The 23,710-nt window shown below is 49.4% G+C and overlaps 1 protein-coding gene across 1 annotated transcript; it reads right to left on the minus strand.

The window, feature by feature from the left end:
• Positions 1 to 17,040: 17,040 nt before the first annotated feature.
• SKIDA1 (SKI/DACH domain containing 1) lies at positions 17,041 to 23,084 on the minus strand. The gene is made up of 2 exons (XM_062210548.1): positions 22,527 to 23,084; positions 17,041 to 21,631 (listed from the first exon to the last, which is right to left on the minus strand). Exon 2 carries the CDS (start codon positions 21,516 to 21,518, stop codon positions 18,738 to 18,740), a length of 2,781 nt encoding a protein of 926 aa, XP_062066532.1. The 5' UTR covers positions 21,519 to 21,631; positions 22,527 to 23,084; the 3' UTR covers positions 17,041 to 18,737.
• Between the last annotated feature and the right edge of the window lie 626 nt (positions 23,085 to 23,710).

The following is a 23,710-nucleotide window of genomic DNA, read 5'->3' on the forward strand; positions in this document are numbered from 1 at the left end:
GTGAGGCGTGTGCTGCAGGGAGCTTTCCATCATTCCGCAGCGAGAGGAAACGTGGGGAGGCGCCCTTCCCTGCCCCCACCGCCTGCCTTCCTGCCTCCCACCACCTCCGCTCCCCGACCCCGGCCGCGCTTCCCAGACCCTTTGTTCTCGAGGTTGGGAGCTGCCGGCTGGGGATTCCCCGGGGAAGAGGTTCCCCCTGCGCCCCTCGGAAAAGCAGGGGCAGCCACCTCCCACCCCAGCCCTCCCCGGCGGCGCCCCGCGCTCCACGGCTCCTTCGCGCGCGTCCTCGCGCTTCCTTCCTCGCCCGGACGCCCCAGCTCGCGAGCCTGCAGCGGCCGCATTCCCGCCGCCCTTCCCACTCCGCCGCCACCTCCGAGGTCTCCTGGAAGGGGGTTGGGGAGACAGATGCGAGGGGAAGGAGCGGGCCCCTGGTCTTCCCGGCCCGGAGAATTCCCCCAGGGACCCTTCTGGGCCGCGGAGGAAGGGCTTCCCCGGCGCCGCCGGAGGGATGGCCGCCCGGCCTTCGCCCACGCCGAGCAGCTGCGTGGCCCAGGGCGCGCGGCCCCGCCGGCCGGGCTCGCACCGTTCGGCCTCCAGACCCCGCTCCCGGAGGGAAGAGGACGCGGCCCTCGCGCCTTAGGGAGGCTAATTGCGAACGAACGCCCCCGTGCGCGCCCACCCCACCCTCTGCGGCGCCACCCGCGTCGCCTGTGCTCCGCGCGCGACCCCGAGGGCTCCCGGGATTGTGTCTCCTTGAGTACAGTTAAATGGTGTTCAGCTTAATTTCTCTGTCGGACGAAGGCGGCGTCGCGGAGTGAAGCTGGGGCGGGAAAATGAGCCGGGAGCTGAGAGGAGGACGTGGCTGGGGCGGCGGCTCGGGTCCCGAGTCCCAGTTCCCCGGGCAGGGCTGCAGGGCCAGGCCCACGCTCGCGCCCTGACAGCTGCAGCCCCCCGGAGCTCTGCACGTCCTCGGCCGTGCGGGTGTGGGTGCGGGTGCGCCTCTGCTGGGCGCCTTCCACGCACCCGGCACCAGTGCACGCTCGCGCCCTGGCGGGGGCTCCGCACGAACCGGGTCACGAAGTAGGTGCCCCCACCCCTCCAGAAGCGGCCGCGGCCCCGAGGCCGTCAGCTTGAGGCGGACTGGAGCCGCGTCCAGACTCTTCGGCGTGACCCCGTGCTCTCCGTCTTGGCGACAGCCGCGCTCGCAGTTTTCTCGGCAGCGGGTTCCCCGGGACACACCCCGTCCCCACCCCCGAGAGCTGGCGGCCAGCTCGGGATGCCAGGCGGCTAGGCGGGCGCCCTGCCAAATTCCGCGTTCCTCTCCAGGAGACCGGGAGTTGCGTCCCAGGCTCGGGAAAGCCCACAGTTCGGGCTTGGGACTCGCTTGCAAAGCCCCCCAAGGCGCCAGGGACGCCTCTGCAGGTTGAATTCCTGCTCCGTATCACTTCAATTTTAATTAATCTTTTAAAACACCGCTGTCACGTCGCTTGCAGAAAATTAATCAAACTTGAATCCTTGTTGCATAGCAAGAATTTCGATCCGAGTCTTTTAAAAAGGACTTGACTTTGCAAAGTCACGTCTTTTACAGTTCCCTCATTCCCCCTTTAGCAAAGGAAATATTGCAAAAGTCAAGACATGTTTGTTTGCTTCTTTCCATCTTCGAAATGAAACTTTCCGTATTTCTGATATTTATTTTCCAATCTTTGAACAAAAAAAAAAAAGAAACCGAGATAAATTGCCTACCTCTGTTAATTCAAAATATAATTACCTTGAATGATCTTTGTTTAAGAGCCCAGATAAACTAAGATAATCTTAATTTTAATGTGACACGACCCCTATTTTTCCTTGTGAATAATGAGAATAAAGAAGTCATTAATTAATACCAAGATATCTCCATAAAAGATGGTATCTGGTCGCGCTGAGACGCTGAAGCATCAGTTGTATTAGTAATTGATACTGTATAATTGAACATGAAGATAGTCATCTATTTTTAACCTCAAAGCCCAGAGTTTATTTGGTGATTACTGAGCTCCTAATAATTAATTTTTGTTCCTTCTTGCTGCTTAAATAATTCTTATGATCTCAGTCCCCATCCAACACAGAGACTTCTCATTAAAAAATCTACCTCTCAAAATATGATTGTGAAGCTCTACCGCGCAGCACCTCTTTCTGTTCTGCTATATACAACATATTTGCTCTGTCCTCATGTGTTCCTGTTACATTTCCCCTTGGCTGTGATTTACCTATAAAAATATGAGGACATGATATATGTCTTCTGCCACAGCTTTGTCTTTCTAGGTTCTGTTGGCTTGGTTTCATACACAATACTTAAGACTCCTAGATTTTCAAGTTTCTCATATTTGAGGATGAGTTCCATTAAAGAATCAAAAATCTTTGTGCAGCAAAATTGCCGTATTCTGCCCTCCCCCTTAAAACACAGCCCACATTATCACACATTTCTGCTGATAAAAACAGACTTTGCTGAAACAGTTTCCCTGTTTCCATAGCTCTCAAAATTTCCTGGGTTAAATTTACATGTTAACACAACTTTTGACACATACACACACAAATCCCTTCCCAAGAAGTAGACAAGTCTAAATAAGAATAGAAATCTAGACTGTAGCTTTAGCGTGCCTATTTCTTAACATCAATTGGTTGATGTTCCTCACTTTTGAACCAGTGAAGAGAAGGTGTATTTTTCTCACAGGTAAGATAAAGCTCCCTACACACTTTTCCAGTAAGGTGCCTCCCCAAATAAGTATGAGATGTTTTATCCCGCACAAATATTCTTACCAAAAGCGTATGTTTTACTTAATTGTCAGTGCTGTTCCTACAGGATTGGAAAAGCTTTCCACTTTATTCCTCCCCTCAGTACGATTAAAACTTTAGGTCAATGTATGATGGAGTAATTCTCTCTTCTTGGATTTTATATTTTCCCACTATAATTTAGACTGAAATGGGATTAAAACGGGATCTAGAGTTCTAATCTTGGTTGATGTTTTGGTGTATTCACCGTAATGAGTCCTATTCCCTGGGGTCATGAAGCTCCCAAATGTCAATCAAGCAAACTGATTCAGAAATGCCATTGTTCCCCTCCCACGTCACTCGCCTTCCTCTCATTTTATTTAACAATACCGGAGTTCTCTGATCAGTCATTCGGAATATGAGGCATTATCTGGGGAAAATTCACAAAGTGTCTTGATCTTTCTTTGGGAGATACTGTTAAGGGGTTTCCGCGAGGCAGAAAGTGCTTGTTTATATTTCTGTCTTTGGACCGCACTATGGATCGAAAGAACCAATGAATACCGCTTGAAAGAAAATCATACCGTAAATCCGTCAAAAATGAATCCGTCCAGCTGAACGTTACATTTCTATTTTCGCGTTGGAAGCACCCTGATTTGTCTCCGGAGAAGTAGCGACCGGGGCCTGGGTCTGGTTGACATGCCCCCACTTTCAACCCTGTCCCTTACCCATTTAATAATACTAATGTGTTTAGTCTACACTAGTTAACTAAGAGTTTATTTGGGGGCGAGAGAGAGCGAACCTTTGCCCCTGGAGCTGTGCCCAGGCCACTCAGATACGTCCGGGAGCCGCCACAACTCGCGTTTCCCAGTCACAACCCTGGGTTATTCACGCTTCAGTCCCAGCTCCGGGACGATTCCCAAAGTCGAAGGCCTCGAGCGTGAGGCTCGCCTGGAGCAGCCCAAATAAATCACCAGCCTCACTGGTGGAGGCCTTGAGCCTTCACGTTCGGTCCCCGGAAGGGTTCCTCGTGTGGAGCCCGGCTCCGGCGAGAACTTCCTTGGAGAGGGGCAGGGGCGGGTTGGGGGGCAGCTCTCACGGGCGGCCTTCACTACGGGACAGTGGGCGAGGGGGGCACACAGCAGCCCCCCGGTTCTGGGTTCTCAGAGCCGAATTCGTCCGAAATGGCCTCAGCCTTTCCGGCGCTGCAGGCTCGCGGCCACAGGCTGCATCTCCAAACCCCCGACCCCGCGCGCCCCGCTCGTCCCCGGCGCGCACTTGGGAGCCAAGGTGACAAGGGAAGGTGGCGGAGGTGGGGACAGGAGGTGGGGCCGCCGTGTGGTGGGGCACAATCAATCACTTTAAAGCGAAGGGTTTCAAAAAGTTGCAGGCCCGCCTTCGAAGGGGAGAAGCGAAGCTCCCCGCGGCCTGCCTCTCTCTCCGCGACCCGCGGGATCCAGGCAGCCACGCCGCCACTGGGGACCTCGGCGGCCGGCCGCAGGAGTCACCTCCCCGGAACACCCTCTCTGCCCAGAGCGGTGTTCCGGCGAGGCTTAAGCGGCTGCCGGGGACAGGATGGCTGCCCCGGTGGGACCCGGCTCCCTCGGACGCACGCCCCGGCCGCCCGCACGGCCGCAGGCGCGCGCTTTTCCCTTTCTCAGCAAGCGGGAAAGGCCTGGTCGCTGAGCCGGCGCAGTACGGGCGGAAACCCGAGCTCCCTGCGGCCGGCTCGGCGCGAGAGGGCGGGGGAGCGGCCCTGGAGACCGGCCGCGCGGATTCCTGAGGAAAAACCCCTCCGACAAACGCCCGAGGCCGCCGCTGGACGAGGCTCTGCCCCTCCCCCGTCCCCGGCTCGCCGCCTGGCCCAGACCTCACCTGCGACCTGGCCTAGCGCCTAGCCCCTCTCTTCTTTCCCGCCCTCACATTTTTAAGCTCCATCTCCTCCCTGACCTTTCTGAGGCCTGGGCTAGGGTAGCCAGGGTGCTGCAGAGGAAATGAAATTGTTCTGGAGATTACGGTGGGGCTTTCGGCCAGGAGTTCCCTCCCCACACACGCCTTTTCTCATGCTTCCATGCGAAGTGCAAACTTGTATCTCCCTTCACAAGAATAGGCAAATTTTCTCGCTTATTTGCAGTTTTGCAAAGTTCTACACGCAGAGCAGTGAACCTTAAGCGCCCCGGTTCAGACCCACATTGTGGAGGTTTGTCAGGGTCCCTGGGCAGTGAGCGTGATGACAGGTGAATCCAGCAGCCCCAGGGAGAGCCCGACCTCACCCCCAAGACTTGCAATAGGCCAGGGGCCCAAAAGCTCCCCGCCCTGCTTCGAGTCACAGGTATCTTATACCAGGGCAGGTCTCCAGTGGTCCAGCGTACAGGCCCTGAGCTCAAGAAATCGTTCCTCAGTGACCTGGCACAGGGAGATCTCACCCACCCATCTCCCCCCCAGGAGATTCCTTGTCTTCAAATTGCCCTCAGCCACACGGGAAGGGAATGGGGATCTGTGTCATCTGGACCACCTCCCCAGCCAGAATCAGGCCTTACTCCAGCTCCAGCAGGCCCTCACAGGGTATAGTCACTGGTTCTTTCAACCTGCCTGGTTTTCTGAAGTGATTTAAAACAAAGAGAAGAAGAAAGGAGGAGGAAGGGAAGAGAGACACAGAAGATGGCCAAAGGGATCAGAGCAAAGTGGAATAATTCTTTTCTTACCCAAATTCCCACTAACCCAGTTTTTGCCATACTCCAGGAGAAAGATAGTCAACCTCCATAATGAGCTTCTCAAAGTAACTTTTTTTTTTTTTTTTTTTTTTTTTTGAGTGATAATGTTGCTCCCTGGGGGAGGTGTTGTGGAGCAGCTGAGTAAGCTGCTGCTTGGGAGGCTCCCATCCCATATCAGTATGTAGGTTCCCAACTCCTCCATTTCTGATCCAGTTCCCTGTTAATGAACCTGGGAAAGCAGAGAATGGTGGTACAAGTACTTAGGTCCCTGCCACCCATGTGAGAAACCAGGATGGAGTTCTGGGCTTCTGGCTTCAAGCCTGGCCCAGCCCTGCCTGTTGCAGCCACTTGGGGAGTAAATCAGTGGATTGAAGATCTTTCTCTGTTACTCTGCCTTTCCAATAAATAAATCTTTTTTTAAAAAAAATGCTTTTGTCTCCTGCACCTGACTGGACCCAGTCTGAAGTAAGGAAGGAGCCATGTGGCTTCAGGGAGACAAACAGGCTTATAGGACATAACAACCTCCCTATAGTCAGTCATCACACCACTGAAAGTGGAGCATCAAGCTACAAGAATCTGAGTGCTCTGTTGTGCAACTAGCCTTAGCCTGCTACCAGTCGTGGTTAGCTGAAATTGGATTGAAAAGAAATGGGAAGGGGCCTGTGTGTGGCATAGCAGTTGTCACTGTTTGTAAGACCAGCATCTCATATTAGAGCGCCAATTTGAGTTGTGGCTGGTCTACTTCCTGCCCAACTCCCTGCTAATGTGCCTAGGAAGGCAGTGAATGATGGTCCAAGTACTTAAGCCCCTGCCACTCATATGGAAGACCTGGATGAAGTTCTGGCTCCTGGCTTTGCCCTGACACAGCTCAGGCTGTTTTGGCCATTTAGGAAGTGAACTGGTGGATGCAAGATCTCCGAGTTGTGTGTCACTCTGCCTTTCAAATAAATGCATAAATCTTGAGAAAGAAAAGAAGAGGGAGAAGGGACGAGTTAGTGTTCCTTCTCTTGCCTGGGCCATACCCTGGTAAGGAGATCCTTATACAGAAATATGGCTGATCCTGCAGGCCATACTCCAAGTGGCAGCTAGATGCCATTGTGATGAGCAGTCAAGAAGACTGATGGCAGAAAAGAGCTGGGGGCTGGGGGTTTGCTTTTCCCCAACTCTACAGTTCCAGCCTGACTCAGACATCGAGGCCATCCTCACTCAGCCACCAGGATAAAACAGACATCACCCTCTTGGTTAACAGAAGGAATGCTGTGTGGAGTGCCTTTTCCAACACCTGGCTAGTATATAAGGAAGGCTATAAAGGGTGGGGAAAGCTGCGTAGAGGGTAAGGGAAGCCTAAGCAGCAGCCCTAGCTCACAGTCACCCTGAGGAACTCGTTGTCATTAAAGAAATCCTTTGTATGATGTTGCATTTCTTTCCCAGATATGGAGGAGCCAGACTGAAGGAAGAGCCAGCTGCAATCGCTGTTGCGGCTGCATGCAGGCATCCAGCAGTGTGTCCCTAGCAGCAGACTTGGTGTCCCCAGTGTGACGAGCCCAGGCTTTGCCCATTAGGCTGTGACTGAAAACAATCCCCCTGCACTAAGCAACCTCCAGGGTGACTATCCCAAATCCCTAAACAGATTCCTGGACAGAGACAACATAGTTTATCACAAGAATGTTTAAGAGCTGGATTTGGTAGGAAAAAAGGACAGAAAATCCCACTCAATGCTGAGGTCACTAACGAAATCATGTGTTGTAGTGGTATTTGTGCCAGGTTCATACTTTTCTCCCCAGAATGACACTTCAAAAAATATTTCTCCCCTACATGGCACCAAAAGCTGTTTTTTATGTACCACTGTTGCAGAGCAGCCTCCTGTAAACCATATTGTCCATTTCCCCCTGGATTTTAATGAAAGAATTGGGAGAAAGCAACCGCTTTGGCCCAGAGCTGAAACAAAGACTAATGCACGGGAAAGGAGCAGCCTCTCCAAAGTGCACTCCTATGTGACGGGGGAGGAAGCCTCCCAAAGTGACCAGCCCGTAATTGCGGTTGATATTTAATCCTCCTTAGTGCAAAGGCTCATCTTTTCACTCTTCAGAAGTACCACTGAGATACAACTAACCTTTAGGGTTATATCCCAAATTGGGAGTCCAGGGCTTACACTTGGATTTTCTAGGCCTCTTCTAACCTGAACAAAAAGGATCTGAAGAAAATCACATTTTTTCACTTGCAACAAAGCATTCCTAATCACTTCAGCTTGTTGGTGAATTTTTATTCCCGTGTCCACTTGGGGTATTGAAATCGATCGCTGCAATATTTAATATATTACACTCCTAGGGTCATTGCTCTCCTAAGACGGAATTCTCTCCCTCATGCCCTCAGCTCAGCCTGGCTTCTACCCTCCCACTCCCATCTGTCCTGGCCCTCTGTTTATCTGTCCACAAGATGCTTTTAATTCTCAGCCCAGCTAGGCAACTTCACGTTTATTCTGTTTTCTTCTCGTAGGGAAAATACTGAAAGCTCTAGGCAGCAGTGCACTTAAAAGGGAAAATGAGGAGCTCAGTAGATTGGAGAAAATTAACCTGCCACAAACAACCTCATTAAAGAACTGCCTACCAAGAGTTAAGAATTAATAGCAAAATGGATGGGAAAAAACCCTTGAGTGAAGAGACCTTAAACCTCTTTCCCTGAAAGGTGCATAATTTACAAGCCCAACCTAACATTCAGTTTTATTTCCCTTTCCTAGTGACCTGTCCCATAACCTTGTAATCCACTGTGGGGGCATTTTCTCTTTGGTGCCTTTCTTCTTTTTACACACCCATAGGTTTCCAATTCCAAATACTTTCTGATATTTTTGGTTCAAAAATGCACTTAAATTGTTTGGAGCCTTTTAATTTAGAAAGACACTTTAAGAGACTCCTGGAATACCCTTTGGGAATTGTTAGATGATTTGAAGAGTGCCCTTAAAAGAATTGTGTTTGGATAGGAGGGGCTGGGGGAGTCACGGAGAAAGAAGCATGAAAAACCAGAGCGAGGACATTCTGTAGATTTAGTGTTCTGATGGCGCTGGGGTTTATTCTGCACATGAAGTTCAAATTTAAGTAAAGCCCATGTATATGGGCTATAAGTTGCTTTTCTAATGTTTTATTGGGCAGTGTATTCTATATTGGCATTTTATATGCATAATCTCATTTCAATGCAGAGCCGCATACTAAATCCTGGAGCAAGCAGATGAGAATGCTGGTATGGATATTACACTCAATTTCATTGGCTTCAATGAGACTTTGCACATCGCGATTTCCATTGTAATGGCTTATCTTTGGCTAGAATTTTACACATTGACATGCTATTCCTTTGGCCAGGATCCTGAATGAAGAAACCGTGTCAATGGAGCAGCCATAATGATTCCATTCACATTATAGCAGGTAGCTGGGATCAGTGGTCCTAACAGTATTTATAAAAGATTTCCTGCTTTGCTTTTCCTTAATAATAATTCTTTGCCCCCTTTTTTCTTGAAATAGATCACATTTAAAACCAGTCTCCGAGTATACCCTAAAGGATTGGTTCAAAACAGGAAGAGATAGGAGTTCACAATCAGGATGCTTCCAATTCATCTAGAAGTCCTTCTGTTGTGTCAGGATATTATATGTAGCCCTCATGTGAGGGAACATCAGATCCCGTTCATATAAACTATAGAGACTGATACAAAGGACAAGATTTTAGAAACCCTGGTAAGCCCTCTAAGTCTACAAAATAAGTTATATTTCTTTCCCATTTAAGTTCTGCAAAATAAGTTCTGTTTTCCTCCTATTTAACTGTAATCTTAAGTTACAAGCAGACTGAGACGTATAATGTGAAATGTTGCTATTTCAAGGAAAATAGGTATAGCAGAGGTGCTTTTTTTCTAAAGAAGACAGCAGGGATGTATAACTAATTTCCCAATTCACTTTTGCATTTATGGTACAACAGATGTAAAGGGATAAAATATTTTTGTTATTTTATTTAAGTCATATGAGCAGCAAAAAAAAAGAATAAATGTTAACCAAGCTCCTCCACTTAAAAAGTGGAGGAAAAAAATGTTACCACTTCTCTTTTTAAAATCAGATTAGAAACACTCTGGTATTAGTGATGCACACCCTTTAAATAATCATATATGTTTAAGGTTGTTTAAAAAGCCTTTATTATTAACAGAAAAAAAAAACCAAAAAAATTGGTTTTCTGAAGACCAATTTGCCACATGATGTATAACACTTGGAACAAAATTCAACATGTTTCCTTACATTTGCATCTGGCAAAGTCCTCCATGTGGGAACCCCAGACTTGTGTTTATGAAGTGGGGCTCTCCCAGTCTCGAGATGCACGCTGTTTTTATAGTCAAACTGGAATAGCTCGGCAAGGACAGGACAAGAGGCTGGAAAGCCTAGTCCCTTGCCTCTGCTAGGAGGCTTCCAGCTAGCCTCCCTCAGCACTGGTTTGAGTCCAGATCTTACTCTTTCCACCTCTGGGGAAAGTGTTACTAAATACTGATATTTCCCCCTGTGGACTTCACGTGGGTGCAAGGGTTAGGTAGGGGGAAGGGAAGAAGGGGAAAAGTCGAGAGGGTGGGAAGAGGGGAAACATGGACCTGTTCATGGTGTTCTTCCTGTGTCATGAGGGATCTGAAAGCTTAACTGTCCACCAGCCTGCATATTTGGACCCAGTGTAGAGGAAGAACACTAATCTTGGACATTTGCACCACTCTGACAATCAGGGTATTCATTTGAAGGGAGGGAAAAAGAGAAAGGAAGAGAAAGAGAGAGAGAGAGAGACATGAGGGAAAAGGAATGTAAAATGTGCCTTTATTCCTGGGAGAACCAAGAAAGTAGGCCCTTTCAGGCCATTTCAGAGACAGACATGCCTGCCTACTGGCAAAGGTGTAGCCATAAGATCTCTTAAATGTCTGTGCCATATCCAACTTTCACAGGAGAGGAGAAGGGCTGCTGCCTGAGCCTGGTGCAGTCTCTCTCATCCATACTGTTTTTCCTGTCTGCTGCTCATCACTCATCACAAGTATTGTGCTTTTCCTGGAGCTAAATTAAACTGACTTAAGGAGAGTAAGCACTAACAATGCAAAGTATATCCTACCATTGCAGTGCCCTGCATGTGCCTCTCCAATAGCCCAGTCTCCAGGAGAATTTTTTGTTTGTATGTGGGTCTTGTTTGTTTTTTTGTTATTTTGTTTCTGGTGGCTTGGGGAAGAAGGCAGGCAGTGACTCAGAGGGCTTCCCTTCTGTTTCCCTCCCTTCCTTTAATGCACCCGGGCTGGCCAGGGCCTTTGCAGACCTGTGAGCAAGCACTTGCTCCCTGCTAGACTGGTGATATTTTAGAGTCTAAGACTACTGACTGCTAAGCCTTGTACACCCCAAAAGGGTCAAACACAAACATATTGATGGCACTGATTAGATGAATAACTGGATCTTACTGGAGGGCCTCTGGACTGCCTGTCACTGTCTCAATCCCTTTTCTTATTTTGTTCCCGTCATCTAACCTGAAGGACGATCCAAGTGGTGGGAGCTGGGGAATGAGGGATTCTCTAGCACCCTGGGTTCCTTGGTTGTTTCCCCTACAGATACCCTTCCGATTACACACACTCACACATGCATGCAACTGCGGGCAGCAGGCTCTCCTAATTCTCTTTGGAAACCCAACCCCCCTCTGGCCCTAAACGTCCCTTGCAACAAGGGGACAACCACTGCCCTTCCCCCCAGTTAGGCACCAGCCGGCCCAGCAGCCACAGCCGCAGCAGCAAAAGAATAGAGAGCTCGCTGCTGCAATCCAAACAGCTCAGCCCTGGGTGAGGAAGAAGTCGTGGGAGCCAAGCAGTGGTGCAGGAGAGGGCTGCTCCCTGCCCAGTGAAACGCTGGTTCAGTTGGGCACACGTTTTTGGAGCATCCACTGTGGCACTTGTAAGCGCTGGTGCTAGGTCCTAGGAAAATAAAGCAAGTGAAATGGCAAACAGCAATGGAGTGTGAGGAGACCCACCTGGAAGCCACCAACCAGAATCTCCACACCACACATTTTAGGGTCTCGTTTTAGCAAGCAAACCAGGGTGCTCCTTGGGGGGGGGGGGGAGCCAAAACACACGATAAAAAAAAACATCGTGTTTTGAGAGTCAGGGACGACAGAGACTGAGCTATCACCTGCGAGGTGCGTTCATCAGCCCGGAAAGGGGCTTGGGAGTCCACGGATTGAATTTGGTGAATTGGTGCAATTTGGAGCATTTCGACTTCGTATCGATCCCCTAAACTCAATTTTGAAAACAGCCTCCATCGCAGAAGTGTGGGTTGTGTTATCCCAGTATTTGCACGCATCGATTGGACTAAAATAAAACGCATCATACTCTCCGCAAAGAAGGAAGAGGCAGGGACAGTCACAAGAGGAATAGCAGAAAGTGCATAGTTAATATGGGTTGTACGCGAATCCGCAAAACAAGTGCTTTAAACCCAGGGGGATTTCACGTAATAGCTAATTTGGTGAGAGCTCTGAGTGCGCAAGCAGAGGGCCATCTTGGAAGGGAAGGAAGATAGCTGAATATAGGTTTTTCTGACTGGAATGAACATTTCCTTGTGATCTGCATTAGCTGACGTCCAAACCCTCACACACACAGTCCACCTAACCCAGGTTTTCCTCCACCAGTGTAGGCTCAGGAAGAAATTCCCTTGCATCCAGCTGCACCGCCTGAGCTCAGGGACCGAAGAGGGGCGGCCGCGGCTGCTTTTCCCCTCGACTCACCGGGTCCTACATGCCGGGAAAGGCCGAGGACCCGAGCCCAGGGAGGCGCCCTCCGCCCGCCGGACCCGGCGGGGATCCCATCCTCTGAGTTAATCCAGTGGGCTCAGGACCCGCCTGGTTTTGCCTATTCCCTTCCTGGGCCCAACTGGCAGGAAAGGGAAGTGGAGGAGATGGGAAAGGAAATAAAAGGGATATTTTATCTCCGACTACATTAGATATCCTTTTCCTCGCGAAACAGAGTGAAGCTCCCAACCCCCTTCCTCTTCGGTCTCCTGTCCCCTGAGCCCGTGTCAGGTCCCTAACGGAGAAACAGAGCGCGTGTGTGTCCGCGCGTGAGAGGCGGCGAGGACGAGAGAGCGAGAGGAGGGCGAGCGAGCGGGAGAGAGCGTTAAACAAAAGACAAGGAGGCCCAGGCAGGGGCCTGGGGCTCTCCCCGGAGCCGGCTCTTGCCTTGTAGACCCTCCAGTCCCTCGGCCCGGCAGGCACTTTGCAGGGTTCCGCGGGCCCGAGCCCGCACTCCACGAGGCTGGAGACAAAGCCCCGAGCCCCCAGCCCACGGCAGCGCGGTCCGCCCCGGCGCCCCGAGCCGCCCGGCCTGCGGCCGAGGCGCGACCCCCCGCGGGCTGGGACCGGAGCGCGGAGCCGGGCCCGCTCCGCCTCCCCGCGGCCCTCGCCGCCCCGGCGTGCCGGGTTCTCCCCGACACCCTCGGCCGCTGCTCCCGGGGCCTGCGAGTTGCGCACTCTCCTTTCGTGGAAACCCGGGCGGTCTCGTCACTTTCCTCCCAGGCAAGGCAGCACCTCCAGACGTCGGCGCGGCGCTCTCGGCCGGCTGCTGCTTCCGCGCGGGCCTCGGAGGCCGAGCGGCCATTTACTGCCCTCTGATTGCGCCGAGGACCAGGTTAGCTCATAAAGCCTTTCACACTCAACAATGGGGATTTTCTCAACAATTAACAAGAAACAACATAATAAAGCCATTTACAAAGACCTCGCTATTTACTATAAATTAGGCACTCTTTAAGAGACCAGTGCGTAATTTCACACACTTTACAACTGGGGCTGCATTTTAAACACCCGGGGAAAACGAGCTTGTTGCACTCTCCGGTGACCTGGCTGCGGACCCTCGGTCTCCCCTCGTCCCCGGTAGCTTTGTTTTTCCAATGCTCCACTTCAACCTCACGACCGAGGGTGGCTTTCCAGGTCACTGTGTCCCGTTTCCCGTTTCCAAGTCATCATTCCACTGGCAGACGCACTGAGAGGGTCCGAGGGACGGAGAAGCCCCTGCGCCGCTTCCCTCGCCTGCCCCACGCGGGGAGTGCGCTGGCCCTGCTCGCGCTCCCGCGCCACCCGCACACTGCGGCCTGCAGTCCGGGGCCACCTCCCAGGAGGCGTTCGCAGCCACTCCGGCCCAGAGCGGAGCCCCAAGCCTTTGCCACTGGCGTTCGGCACGCGCACTTTGGAGGCCTTGGCTAGAAATGCAAAGAGCCGGGCCCCAGGAGAGACAAGGCCCGGGTCCGGAGGTGGGACGCGCTGAGGGGCAGGGGCATGTGCCCGTGCGGCCACGGGCGACGACCTCCGGCCACGCGAAAGGCGCACAGAGCCAGGAAAGGCGTCGCAGTCCCCGAGGGCCGGTCCCGTGCAGGGGTCCGGAGCCGGGCGCGCGCGCCTTGCTGCCCCCTCCCCCGCGCCTGGCTCCCGGCCGGCCTGGCCACGAGGCCACCGGCACGCGAGGCTACGCCAGAGGTGCAGGGGTACGAGTTTCTTCCGCCCCGGGGGAGCGCAGTCGTCACGCGTGCAGAGCAGAGCAAGATCCGGGCGGGGAACGTAAAGTCACAAAGAAATTAGTTTGCCACCGTGCAAGATGGCGGCACCTACAAATCTTTCTGGTGCTGGTGGTGGTGGTGCTGGTGGTGGTGGTGGCGGCCCTGGCCGGACAGCTAGAGACGCCCCGGGTCAACGCTGTCCCCAGAGCTCAGCGGCGGGGGCAAGAGACCCCCCAACACCTCCTCCGCCCCCCACCCCGGCGCTCGCTTTGCCCGAGCCGTCTCTCCCAGGCCGCCAGGCCCAACGCCCGCGCCCGCAGCCCCCGGCCGCTGACCCCTGTTTACAAACACGGCCCGGGGGCGGGGTGGGGCTGGCCGGAGCGCCGGCCGGCGGGGTGGGGGGAGGCGGCGCGCTGCGGAGGACGCCACCAGCAGAGAGGAGCGCGGAGCTGGTGCGAGCGCGCGGGCCCGGCAGCTGGAAAGGACTGAACGCCTTGTTTTTGAAACTGTCAATTCCCTCAACCCCTATTGTGAGGGCTTCATGCAAAACATCTCAGGCCTTTTAAAGTAGGAGCTTGTGAGGCCGCCACATTTTGAAAAGGAGTGAGAGAGGAGCGGGGGCCCAGGGCATGGGCAAAGAATGATAGCTCGTCCCCCCCCCCCCCCCCTTCTTTTTTCAAGCTAGAGGGCCTGCCAAACAGGTAAAGCGCAGCCCTCCCCCACCGCCTCGCTCGGCCCTGCGCCCCCCCACCTCCCGGGCTAGTTTGCAAAATGCCCTTTGGCCCAGGGAGCAAACCAAAACCACAGCTAGCATCACAAATAGTTCTTCCTCACAGGAAAAGGGAAAATCCTGGGCATGACTGGGGTGACCGGGCGGGCTTGCCAAGGTGGATACCCTGCTCCTCCTGCCAATTCCCTGAGGTTAGCTGCCGGGGAGCTTTTTTTTTTTTTTTTTTTCCCTTCCTAGTTTTGCTCTGGGAATTCCTTCTTTTCACATCCTTTGCAGCAGGAAGTTATTTTCTAGGTGAAGCAAAACTCACCACATTCTCTTTCTTTTATAGATGTTATTGCTTTATTTTTATTTTACCATGGAAGATTTTTGTTTTAGTTTTCTTTGCAAGGAAAAAAAAATGCTTTTGAGGAATTAGTTTCTACATCTCATCCTGCATTCAAACAAAACTATCATTCTCCTATCAGCAGAAAAAAAACTCAATTCTTGTTGACTAGAATTTTGAGGCATTTCGAGAACATTGAAAAGCACCCAAACATGAATAAGATAAAAATTCACACACCAGCCCATCTAGTTTGGGTTATTGCTGTTTAGTGGTGGCTCCTTGTTGTTGACTTTCAAATAAACAACCATTATTGAGATTACTCCATTGTAATCAAGTAAGCCAGTAGAAAAGAACACCCACTTTTAAAAAAAGCAAATAGTTGGCAAAAAAAAAAAAAAAAAAAAAAAAGCAGGCTGCATTTTCTATAAAGGCAGATAACCTGACTGTGGAAGACAATAAACACATCTCTTTAAAAAATAATTAAATATTAGTTTCACAGTGTTATCAGATAATTACTTTTATAGGAAACCAAAAATAAGTTTGCTTCCCCAAAAATGTCAGAGAAAGAGCCTTTCCCTGCACTTTCTTCCAGCCTGGAAATGTGGAGCTTCAGACACAGGAATCACTGACCCTGGAGCCAGATAGAGCTTAAAAAAAAAAAAAAAAAAAAAAAAACCTACTCCCTGAAAACATTTAAATGTAAAAACACAATCTATCAATGGGGGTAACTTTTGTTTTTCTCTCAGTAAGGCTTCCCTTTTTGAACAAATGGGACATTTATAGCAGCTTTAAAAATCTAGATATTGTCATTAATCATAAAACAACCAAAATAAAATAAACTATACTGAGAATAATTCCCACAGCAGGATGGGAAAACAGCTAAGGGGCTACCAGGACTTGAAAGAATACCTTGTGTTTGCAAGTTACTGCATACTATTTGGTATACTTTCCTGACAGAAGCCCCAACTCAGGTTTTGCTGTGGTTGGCTGGCTTATAGTAGTACTACGGGGTGAAATTTGTGTTGACTATGTAATTTCTTTCCTTTTGATGGTATCACTCTGGAATGCTTCGGCCTCCATGCTGCTCATTCTCTAGCTCCTATAAACTGAAACTATTGATTCTCTGAGGGCAGGAGACCAAGTGTCAAAGCTAGAGGCTGATATTTTATGTCAGAAATTCCAGAGGGCATATTTGTTTTAAATTGTGCTTATTCCATCTTATGGTCTTCCCATACCCAAGATCTACTGTAGACTTCATATGTATTCTCAATTTATAGTTTAGGAACAATAAGTCCATAGGCAACATGAAAACTACTAGTCTAAATGTAGTAGTCACCGTACTTTGAACTTTCTTGACTTCACAGTAATTAAAGAGCAGAAATTACAGACCTCTACTGTGTGTGTGTGTGTGTGTGTGTGTGACATTTTTTACAGATTGATTTTTCAAGACAACTCACTGCACCTAAATTCTACATTGCTTTCCAGAGAGGGAAAACCTCAGACTAAGAAGCCAATTGTTCAGCTTTCTGGGATCTGACTTGTAACATGGACTGGTCTTTGGAATTATACACAAAGTTGAATTCAAGGATAATATTCCCCAATTTTTCTTTGACCATTTCTACTATTTAAAAGAAGAGGAGGAGGAGGAGGAGGAAAAGGAGGAGGAAGAGGAGGACCCAATGAACCTACATCTGGCAATATTCAAGAAGGAAAGGAAGGGAGGCAGTTCAAAGCATCTGTTTACTCCATCCACATGTATTTGGATGCAGGTACTCCCAGCCTCTGTCCTTTACACCAAGAGGAAAACCACAGAGCATACACAGTAATTAGGGCTGAGACCATCCAGATCTATCTGAAACATTTATAGACAAAAGGAAATTTTCAAAGGGAGTAGGAATTAAAAGGTTAAGAAAAGAAAAAAAAAAAAAAAGACTGAATTTCCATGAGAAATAGCGACTTAAATTCACACAGTAAACATTTCATTGGTGTTTTGTTTTGTTTTGTGATTTATGATCTATAGATGCAACTTCTTAGACTCAAGATAGTAGAGATCTGAGTTACATAATTTGTCAGACTGAGGGAGGTGAACCAAAAATTATTAGATTCAACTTTCATTAAAATAACAACTGACCTCTGCTTCACTTTCTTAAAATCGAAACATTTCATACTTGATTTCTCACAAGTTTGTAAAGTTTTCTTGTTATTTGGGAAGAAATCCACCAGTGTTTTGTACAGAACCTGACTGGCCTCATCACACAGTAGTACAACAAAACACTACACCCAGTAAATGCATTTCTTTCAGGCAAAAATATTACAAGTGAGAATGTCAAGAGAACCATTCATTCCTGTTAACCGTCCTTCAATCTGGAATAAGTAGAAATGTATGGAACCAGGCATTTTAAACAGTGTTTTTAATTGAAAATAAAGCTAAAGCATGCTTTTCAACAGTGCAAATTTCCATAATTTTGATTTACTGCTTCCATCATCACAACACAGTATACCAGCATGGCCCTTACCAAGGGCTAGACCCTAGCCATTTGCATGTTGAACTACTTTGATTTTTAAGTGCAAATATAGATAGTCACCTCTGATTGTCACTTGCAGTAGAAACTCTCCTGCTGTATACACAGGATGGTCTGAAAACAAAAGTTTAGAGGGATGAAGAAAAAGTGTAAGATAATAAAATCCAAGTGCCTGAGTTCTGGTACCAAAAAGCCCTGAAATAACTGTTATTTTTCATTTGGGGGTATTGCAACTCTGACCCCTCATTTTCCTTTTCTTGGTTGTATTTACTGCCTTGTCACTAATAAGAGTTAGACCATAATATATCCTACTATTAAGGGAAATATTTTAATTGTTTTGCAAGTTGGAAGAGTCATGTTCAGACCACAAGATAAGAAGGACAATACTGAGTCACCTTATTAAAAACATTTGGGTGAGAACACAAAAAGGACTTTTCCAATTGCAAGGAGTGGCTGTAAAAGTAAAACTCACACCCTCTACCAAAAAAAGAAAATCCCATTTTTTTTTTTTACTCAATATATATGAGGCAGCTTTTACCAGCATTCAATCAGGACTACACCCCAATCTTTCCACTCAAAAAAAAAAAAAAAAAGTTAAGTGCAACTACTCCTGGAGAGGAAATGAGGGGAGTAAAAAGAAAAAAGATACCCCACAAACAAGAGCTCCAGAAAATAACATTTTGGGCTCATAGAGACTTCTTGCTACCTCACTGTAACCATGTGACCTAACAAACTTTCACTGAATTAACAGTTACACTTTCAGGTCTGAAATCTAGTGCATAAACTTAATGGCTCATTGTAATATTTATTATTCAACCTTTTGACATTTATTTGTAGCAGTTGAATTGAGGTACCAAGTGCATTATTAGCATTGAAACAGTAAAGTGTTCCAGCTCTACCATAATAACTGAGTTTTACTTGAGTCTTTAGCCTGAAGTAGACCGTAGTATGTAAACCAACCCTTCTCCCACCCTGCCCCCATCCTTTTCCAAAAAAAAAAAAAAAAAAAACAAAACCAACCCTGCAATGGAAAAAAAAGTAATCCGATTTCTGTCTTCAAAATGCAATAAACCAGGACTCCAAAGGGGGTGTAACACATTAATGGACTTGTACAAACCATCCTGTGCAGTTTACAACAAAAGGAAGGTAATGTGGTTCAAGAAAGTATCTTCCAAAACATTTTTATGAATTAAATTTCCTGAATTTGTGACTAGGTGGAAGAGGTATTGCAGAACCGCCCAGCTGCCATTTCCATATAGGATGGGCCTTGTGAGGAGGTTGGGAATCCTTAGTGGTGTTTAAGGAATACGCCGGCCACAAATCCCCATCCTTCCCAATAATGAGCGACGGTGGACAAGGAAAATTTGCCATGAAATTAAATGGCCTTTTCACTGCTGATGCTACATTGCTGGCTACCTTTTTGCGTCTGTTTATAACTGTAAAATCATCCAGTGTTCCTTCATGTGTCTCGGTTTTACCTGTAGGACGAGGGCTTCTAGCTGATTTCAAATTTGGTTTGACTGGAGGTGTCTGAAGGACAGGTCGCTTTCCCAGTACTAGTGTCCGGTAATTTTTTCTCACTCTGGCACCAAATTTATATTCCCCATCCTCAGGTTTTGGAGAACCTAAAGTGCATGACAGGCCCTGATTCTGAGCCAGTGGATTCAAGGAAGGAGTTTCTTTTTCAGGGCATGCAAAACCTTCCTTGGCTGTGGTTAACAAGGCGTCCTCCTCTTTACTCTCAGTTACACTGTAAAACTCACCCTTTGTATCATTGCACTCGCACTTTAGCTTATTTGTAATAAGGTCAGGTTCGTATTCTTCATTAGCACTACTGTCTTCTACTTTGATTTTAATATTGTGCAGAAATGGCAGTGTCTTGTCACCTGTGTCAGTGCCTTGATTCTCAGCTTTAGTTGCTGCTGCTGCATCCACTTCAGGATCAGTTTGCGAAGAGGGCAAGTCCGTAGCAAATTCATGACAATGAGGGATTTTCGAATCTTTTTCTGAATTTGCTGCTACTCCTGAAGATTCATTATTTAAGAACCTAGCAACGATTGTGCCGTTATCTGCACAGTGTGTAGCAGGAGTTGCTTGTAGGCATTTCCTAGCCTCTCGGAGTATTCTTTGTTGTGGAAATACATTGTTTGTCTTTGGGCTAGGTGAAGAGGCCCCCTCTGCCAGGCAGTTAATTGTCAGGTCAGTTCTCTTTACAGTACTGGAAATTTCAGAGTGTGGGAATGTAATCTCAGATACCCTATCGTTCCTTATCTCTGTGAAACAACTCCCCAGACTGGCCGGGCAGTACACCGGAGACGCTTTGGGGGCCCAGTCCTGCAGAGTCCACTCCTCGGGCGACTCGGCTTTGACGCCACTCTTGAGGTCGGGAAGTCTGCCGGCATCCTCGAAAGCAGCGGGTTTGGTTGCGGCGGCGGCCGAGGCCAGATGGTACAAGAAGTTGGCCTGCGCCTGCACGCTGGGAGGCTTGCAGAAGCTGGTGCGCCTGAAACGGATGCTCTGCACTGACACTTGGCTGGAGCCGGAGCTGGAGTCCGACTCCGTGGACGAGTCCTCCTCCTCCGAGCTGACTTCACTGGAATCCGAGGCCCCACTGCCCCCCTCCTCCTCCTCCTCCTCCTCTTCCTCCTCCTCCTCCTCTTCCTCCTCCTCCTCCTCCTCTTCTCCCTCCTCCTCCTCTTCCTCCGAGGACACCGAGTTGCTGGAGCTGGACAAACTGGAGCCAAAATCCGAGTCGTTGGCTGCGTGGTCCGAGTAGGAGCTGGACTCGGAGTCGCTGCTGCAACTCTCGGGAAAGCTGCCCAGATGCGGCTGCGGCCGATGGTGGTGAGGGGGGTGGTGGTGGTTCTGCTGCGGCGGCTGGGCACGGTGGTGGTGGTGGTGGTGGTGATGGTGGTGGTGGTGGTGGTGCTGGGGAGGCGGGCAGAAGCTGTTGACCAGATGAAATCTCTCCAGGCAAGTGGCCCCCGCGGCCGCCGCCGCCGCCGCCGCCGCCGCTGCCGCCGCCGCCGCCGCCGCCGCCTTGGCTTTGTAGGACCTAGGCGGCAGCAGCAGCAGGCGCCGGGCGCCGGCGTGCGGCGCGAGCAAGCAGTCCTTGGAGCCCCCGCGCCGGCGCTTGCCGCGGTAGCTCAGGCTCGCCGGGCCTCCTGCGCCCGCCTTGGGCTGCGGCCCGGTGGCCGACGCCTGGTAGTAGGCGGCGGCGGCGGCGGCGGCGGCGGCAGCGGCGGCGGCGGCGGCGGCGGCCGGGTGCTTGCTGCACAGCAGGCTCCGAAAATAAGCGGGGTCCGAATGGAAGGCGACGTAGTTTCCCGGGAGCGGGGCAGTTTCATAGTTTAGAGGGGCTTTGCAAGGCGAGCGCACGATTTCCGGGTAGCGCGAGCCCGGGTATTTGCTGAAAACCTGAGGTAGATGGGCGGCGGGGCGCGCGGCGGCGGCGGCGGCGGCGGCGGCGGCGCCCGGGCGCGGGGACTGCGCGCTGATTGGCAGCGGCCGCGCCGCTCCACTCAGGCCCCGCCAAAGTTGGTGCTCGTCCTTCCAAAATGCCGGGCGGGGGCCCGCGGCGGCGGCGGCGGCGGCGCGCTCCGGCGGCGGCGGCGGCGCGGGGGCTGCGGCTGCCCGGCCCGGTCGCCTGCGCTTGGTCTTGAGGACGCGCTCGGTTTTGCAGGACGTGTAGAGTGCTTCCACGTCTTCGCGGGAGATGAGCGTGCACTTGGCGGCGTGGAAGGCGATGCTGTTGATCGCCTTGAGTTTCCGCAACTCCTCCAGGTCGCAGTGGTGCTTTTTCACTTTCAGATGATCCATGCGCTTGTGCACGGTCGTCCTCGGGATGTTTTTCAGCAGATCCGTGAAGACTTGGGAGAGGGCAAACATTTGCTTCCCTTTAATGATGAGGTAGCCGAGCCTCACGCCATCCACCTCTTCAAAACCTGACTTCAGGTCTCCCATCTCGGGCACTAAACGATCCCCACCATTTGCAGTAAATATATACGTGACGCATACATACACATGTATGTATGTTAATCCTCCGCCAGATGCTGCGTGTGTCTCAAGGCATCCTGCTAATAAAATAACAAAGACTGTTATTCCCGGCGAAGGGACTGCCAAACTCTAGCCGAAATTATTGGGGGGAAAAAAAACCCCATGAAATTACACTGACTTGATTCTTGATTTTTTTTTTTTTTTTTTTTTTTTTTTTTTTTTGGTTTTCGTTTTTTTAAAAAAGAGGGAGAAAACCATCCGGCTTCTGATCTGCCAGTGTGTTGGTGTAAGGCCCCGATGCAGATCAGTACCTGCGCCCCTCCGGCCCTTCCTTCTCCATTGGAGCACTATGATAATGGAATGTGAAGGGAGAAAGAGAAAAGAAATGCAGCTGCTATTCCCGCCGCTGCTTTAGCTACAAATAAAATGACAGAGTGAAGTGAGCTCGTCCGGAGACACCTTCATCAATTAATTCCCCTAAAGCCAACGCTGATTGGACACTCCTGACAGGTGATGCAATAAAAATTGATATTCCACCCCTTCCCCCCAAAATCTCCCACTAATTAGCATACCCTTATACTGCCACCTCCCCTCCCAAAGTAAATAATACAGTCGGTATATAAATCTTTCCATTAAACTATCGGAGCTCAGAAGCAGCCTGACTCACAGACTTCATCAGAAGCAGTGTGTGTACGTTTAAAAAAAAAAAAAAAGGTATATTTTCCTTTAAAGAAATATTGCCTATTTTTTGCTTTATTTGCAATTTACCGATACGGCTATTATCATTTCAAGAAATTATTTTTAAAAACATTATCAAGCCTAGATAGATATACCCCACCCCCTTTTCCTTTGGAAAATGGAGCTCAAGCGAAAATGTGCAGAATAGCCTGGTATTTCCCTTACTGGAGTGAGGAGGAGGCCGGCTGGGAGCTCCGAAGTTAGACCGCGCGCTGAAACCCCCCAGTCAGGACTTACGTTTGGAATTTCTCTTGATTTTCCTTTTTTTTTTTTTTTTTTTTTTTCCTGAAATGCCTTTTTTACAACCAGAAACAAAGTTATTTGACCAAGGAAGCAGTTCAAGGCTCCAGCTCCGAAACACTGTAACAATTCAACTGGATTTCGGTTCTCTGCTGGGGGGTGGGGTGGGGAGGAGGTAGTTTCGCGTCAGACCCATAACAAAGCACAGATAAGCCAGAAATGTGTACACTTTTCACAATTAACCGGGCTGGCGTGGAGGCGGGATCCTCCTGGAGTCGCTGGTACAGCTTTTGCTAGGGTCCTGTTCAGGACAGGTCAGAATTCCAGGGAGCAGCTTGCTTCCTCCTGCAGCAAAGAAAAGAAAATGTAAAACGCCCAAGGTGCTTCCAGAGGTTTTACGTAAGAACGATGAAAAGAAAGTGCTGATGTACGATGCAGACGCTTTCAGTGCTGTGTGCTGCTGTTGGTTGGTAGTTTAGGTGAGTCTTCTACAACTCCCTTTTTTTTTTTTTACCAGTGAAATCCTGCTTTACCAAAAATCACTTTGGATGAATATCAAAATGATTTAACCTCTTCTTAGTGAAATTAAGGCATATTTTGGTGTCGTTTCCAAGGATATCCAAAATATTGCCAAATGAGAGCAAGGTTCTTCCCAGTTGCATTACCACTATCCCAAGGCAGTTTGTTGGCTGCTTTGCAAAATTCGGCAAAATCTTCTTAACTGTTCACTGTTTGCAACTACAGCATAAATGCAACCCAAGCATTTATATGTTTCCTTGTTCCTCCAAAAATAGACACATCCGTGTGGTTAAAAGAATAAACGGATATTTCTGAGCCTGCAAGAAAAAAAAATTGTACAATAATTTCTTTCTTCACATTCAAAAGTTCCAGCCTCCCCTGCTCTGGGCTGGCTAGCACCAGAAGGTATGACTTAAAAGGAAAAAAAAAAAAAAAAAAAGCTAAAACAGAGGAATCAGATACACAAAAAGGTTGTTTGCTTGACAAGATGAAATCTCGGCCATAGTTCCCCACCCCCACCCTCATCTCGCTTGTAATTTCCCAGGAATTTTCAAGAGAATTGGGAATTTCAAGAAGTGCATCCGGAAATTAAGGAAGTCTATTTAAGAGAGTCTGTAACTCAGGAGGCTGGGATTTGAAAAGTCAGCCCTGGACTACTGTTG

Source organism: Lepus europaeus, chromosome 14 (assembly GCF_033115175.1).
Source record: "Lepus europaeus isolate LE1 chromosome 14, mLepTim1.pri, whole genome shotgun sequence".
Lineage (NCBI taxonomy): Eukaryota > Metazoa > Chordata > Mammalia > Lagomorpha > Leporidae > Lepus > Lepus europaeus.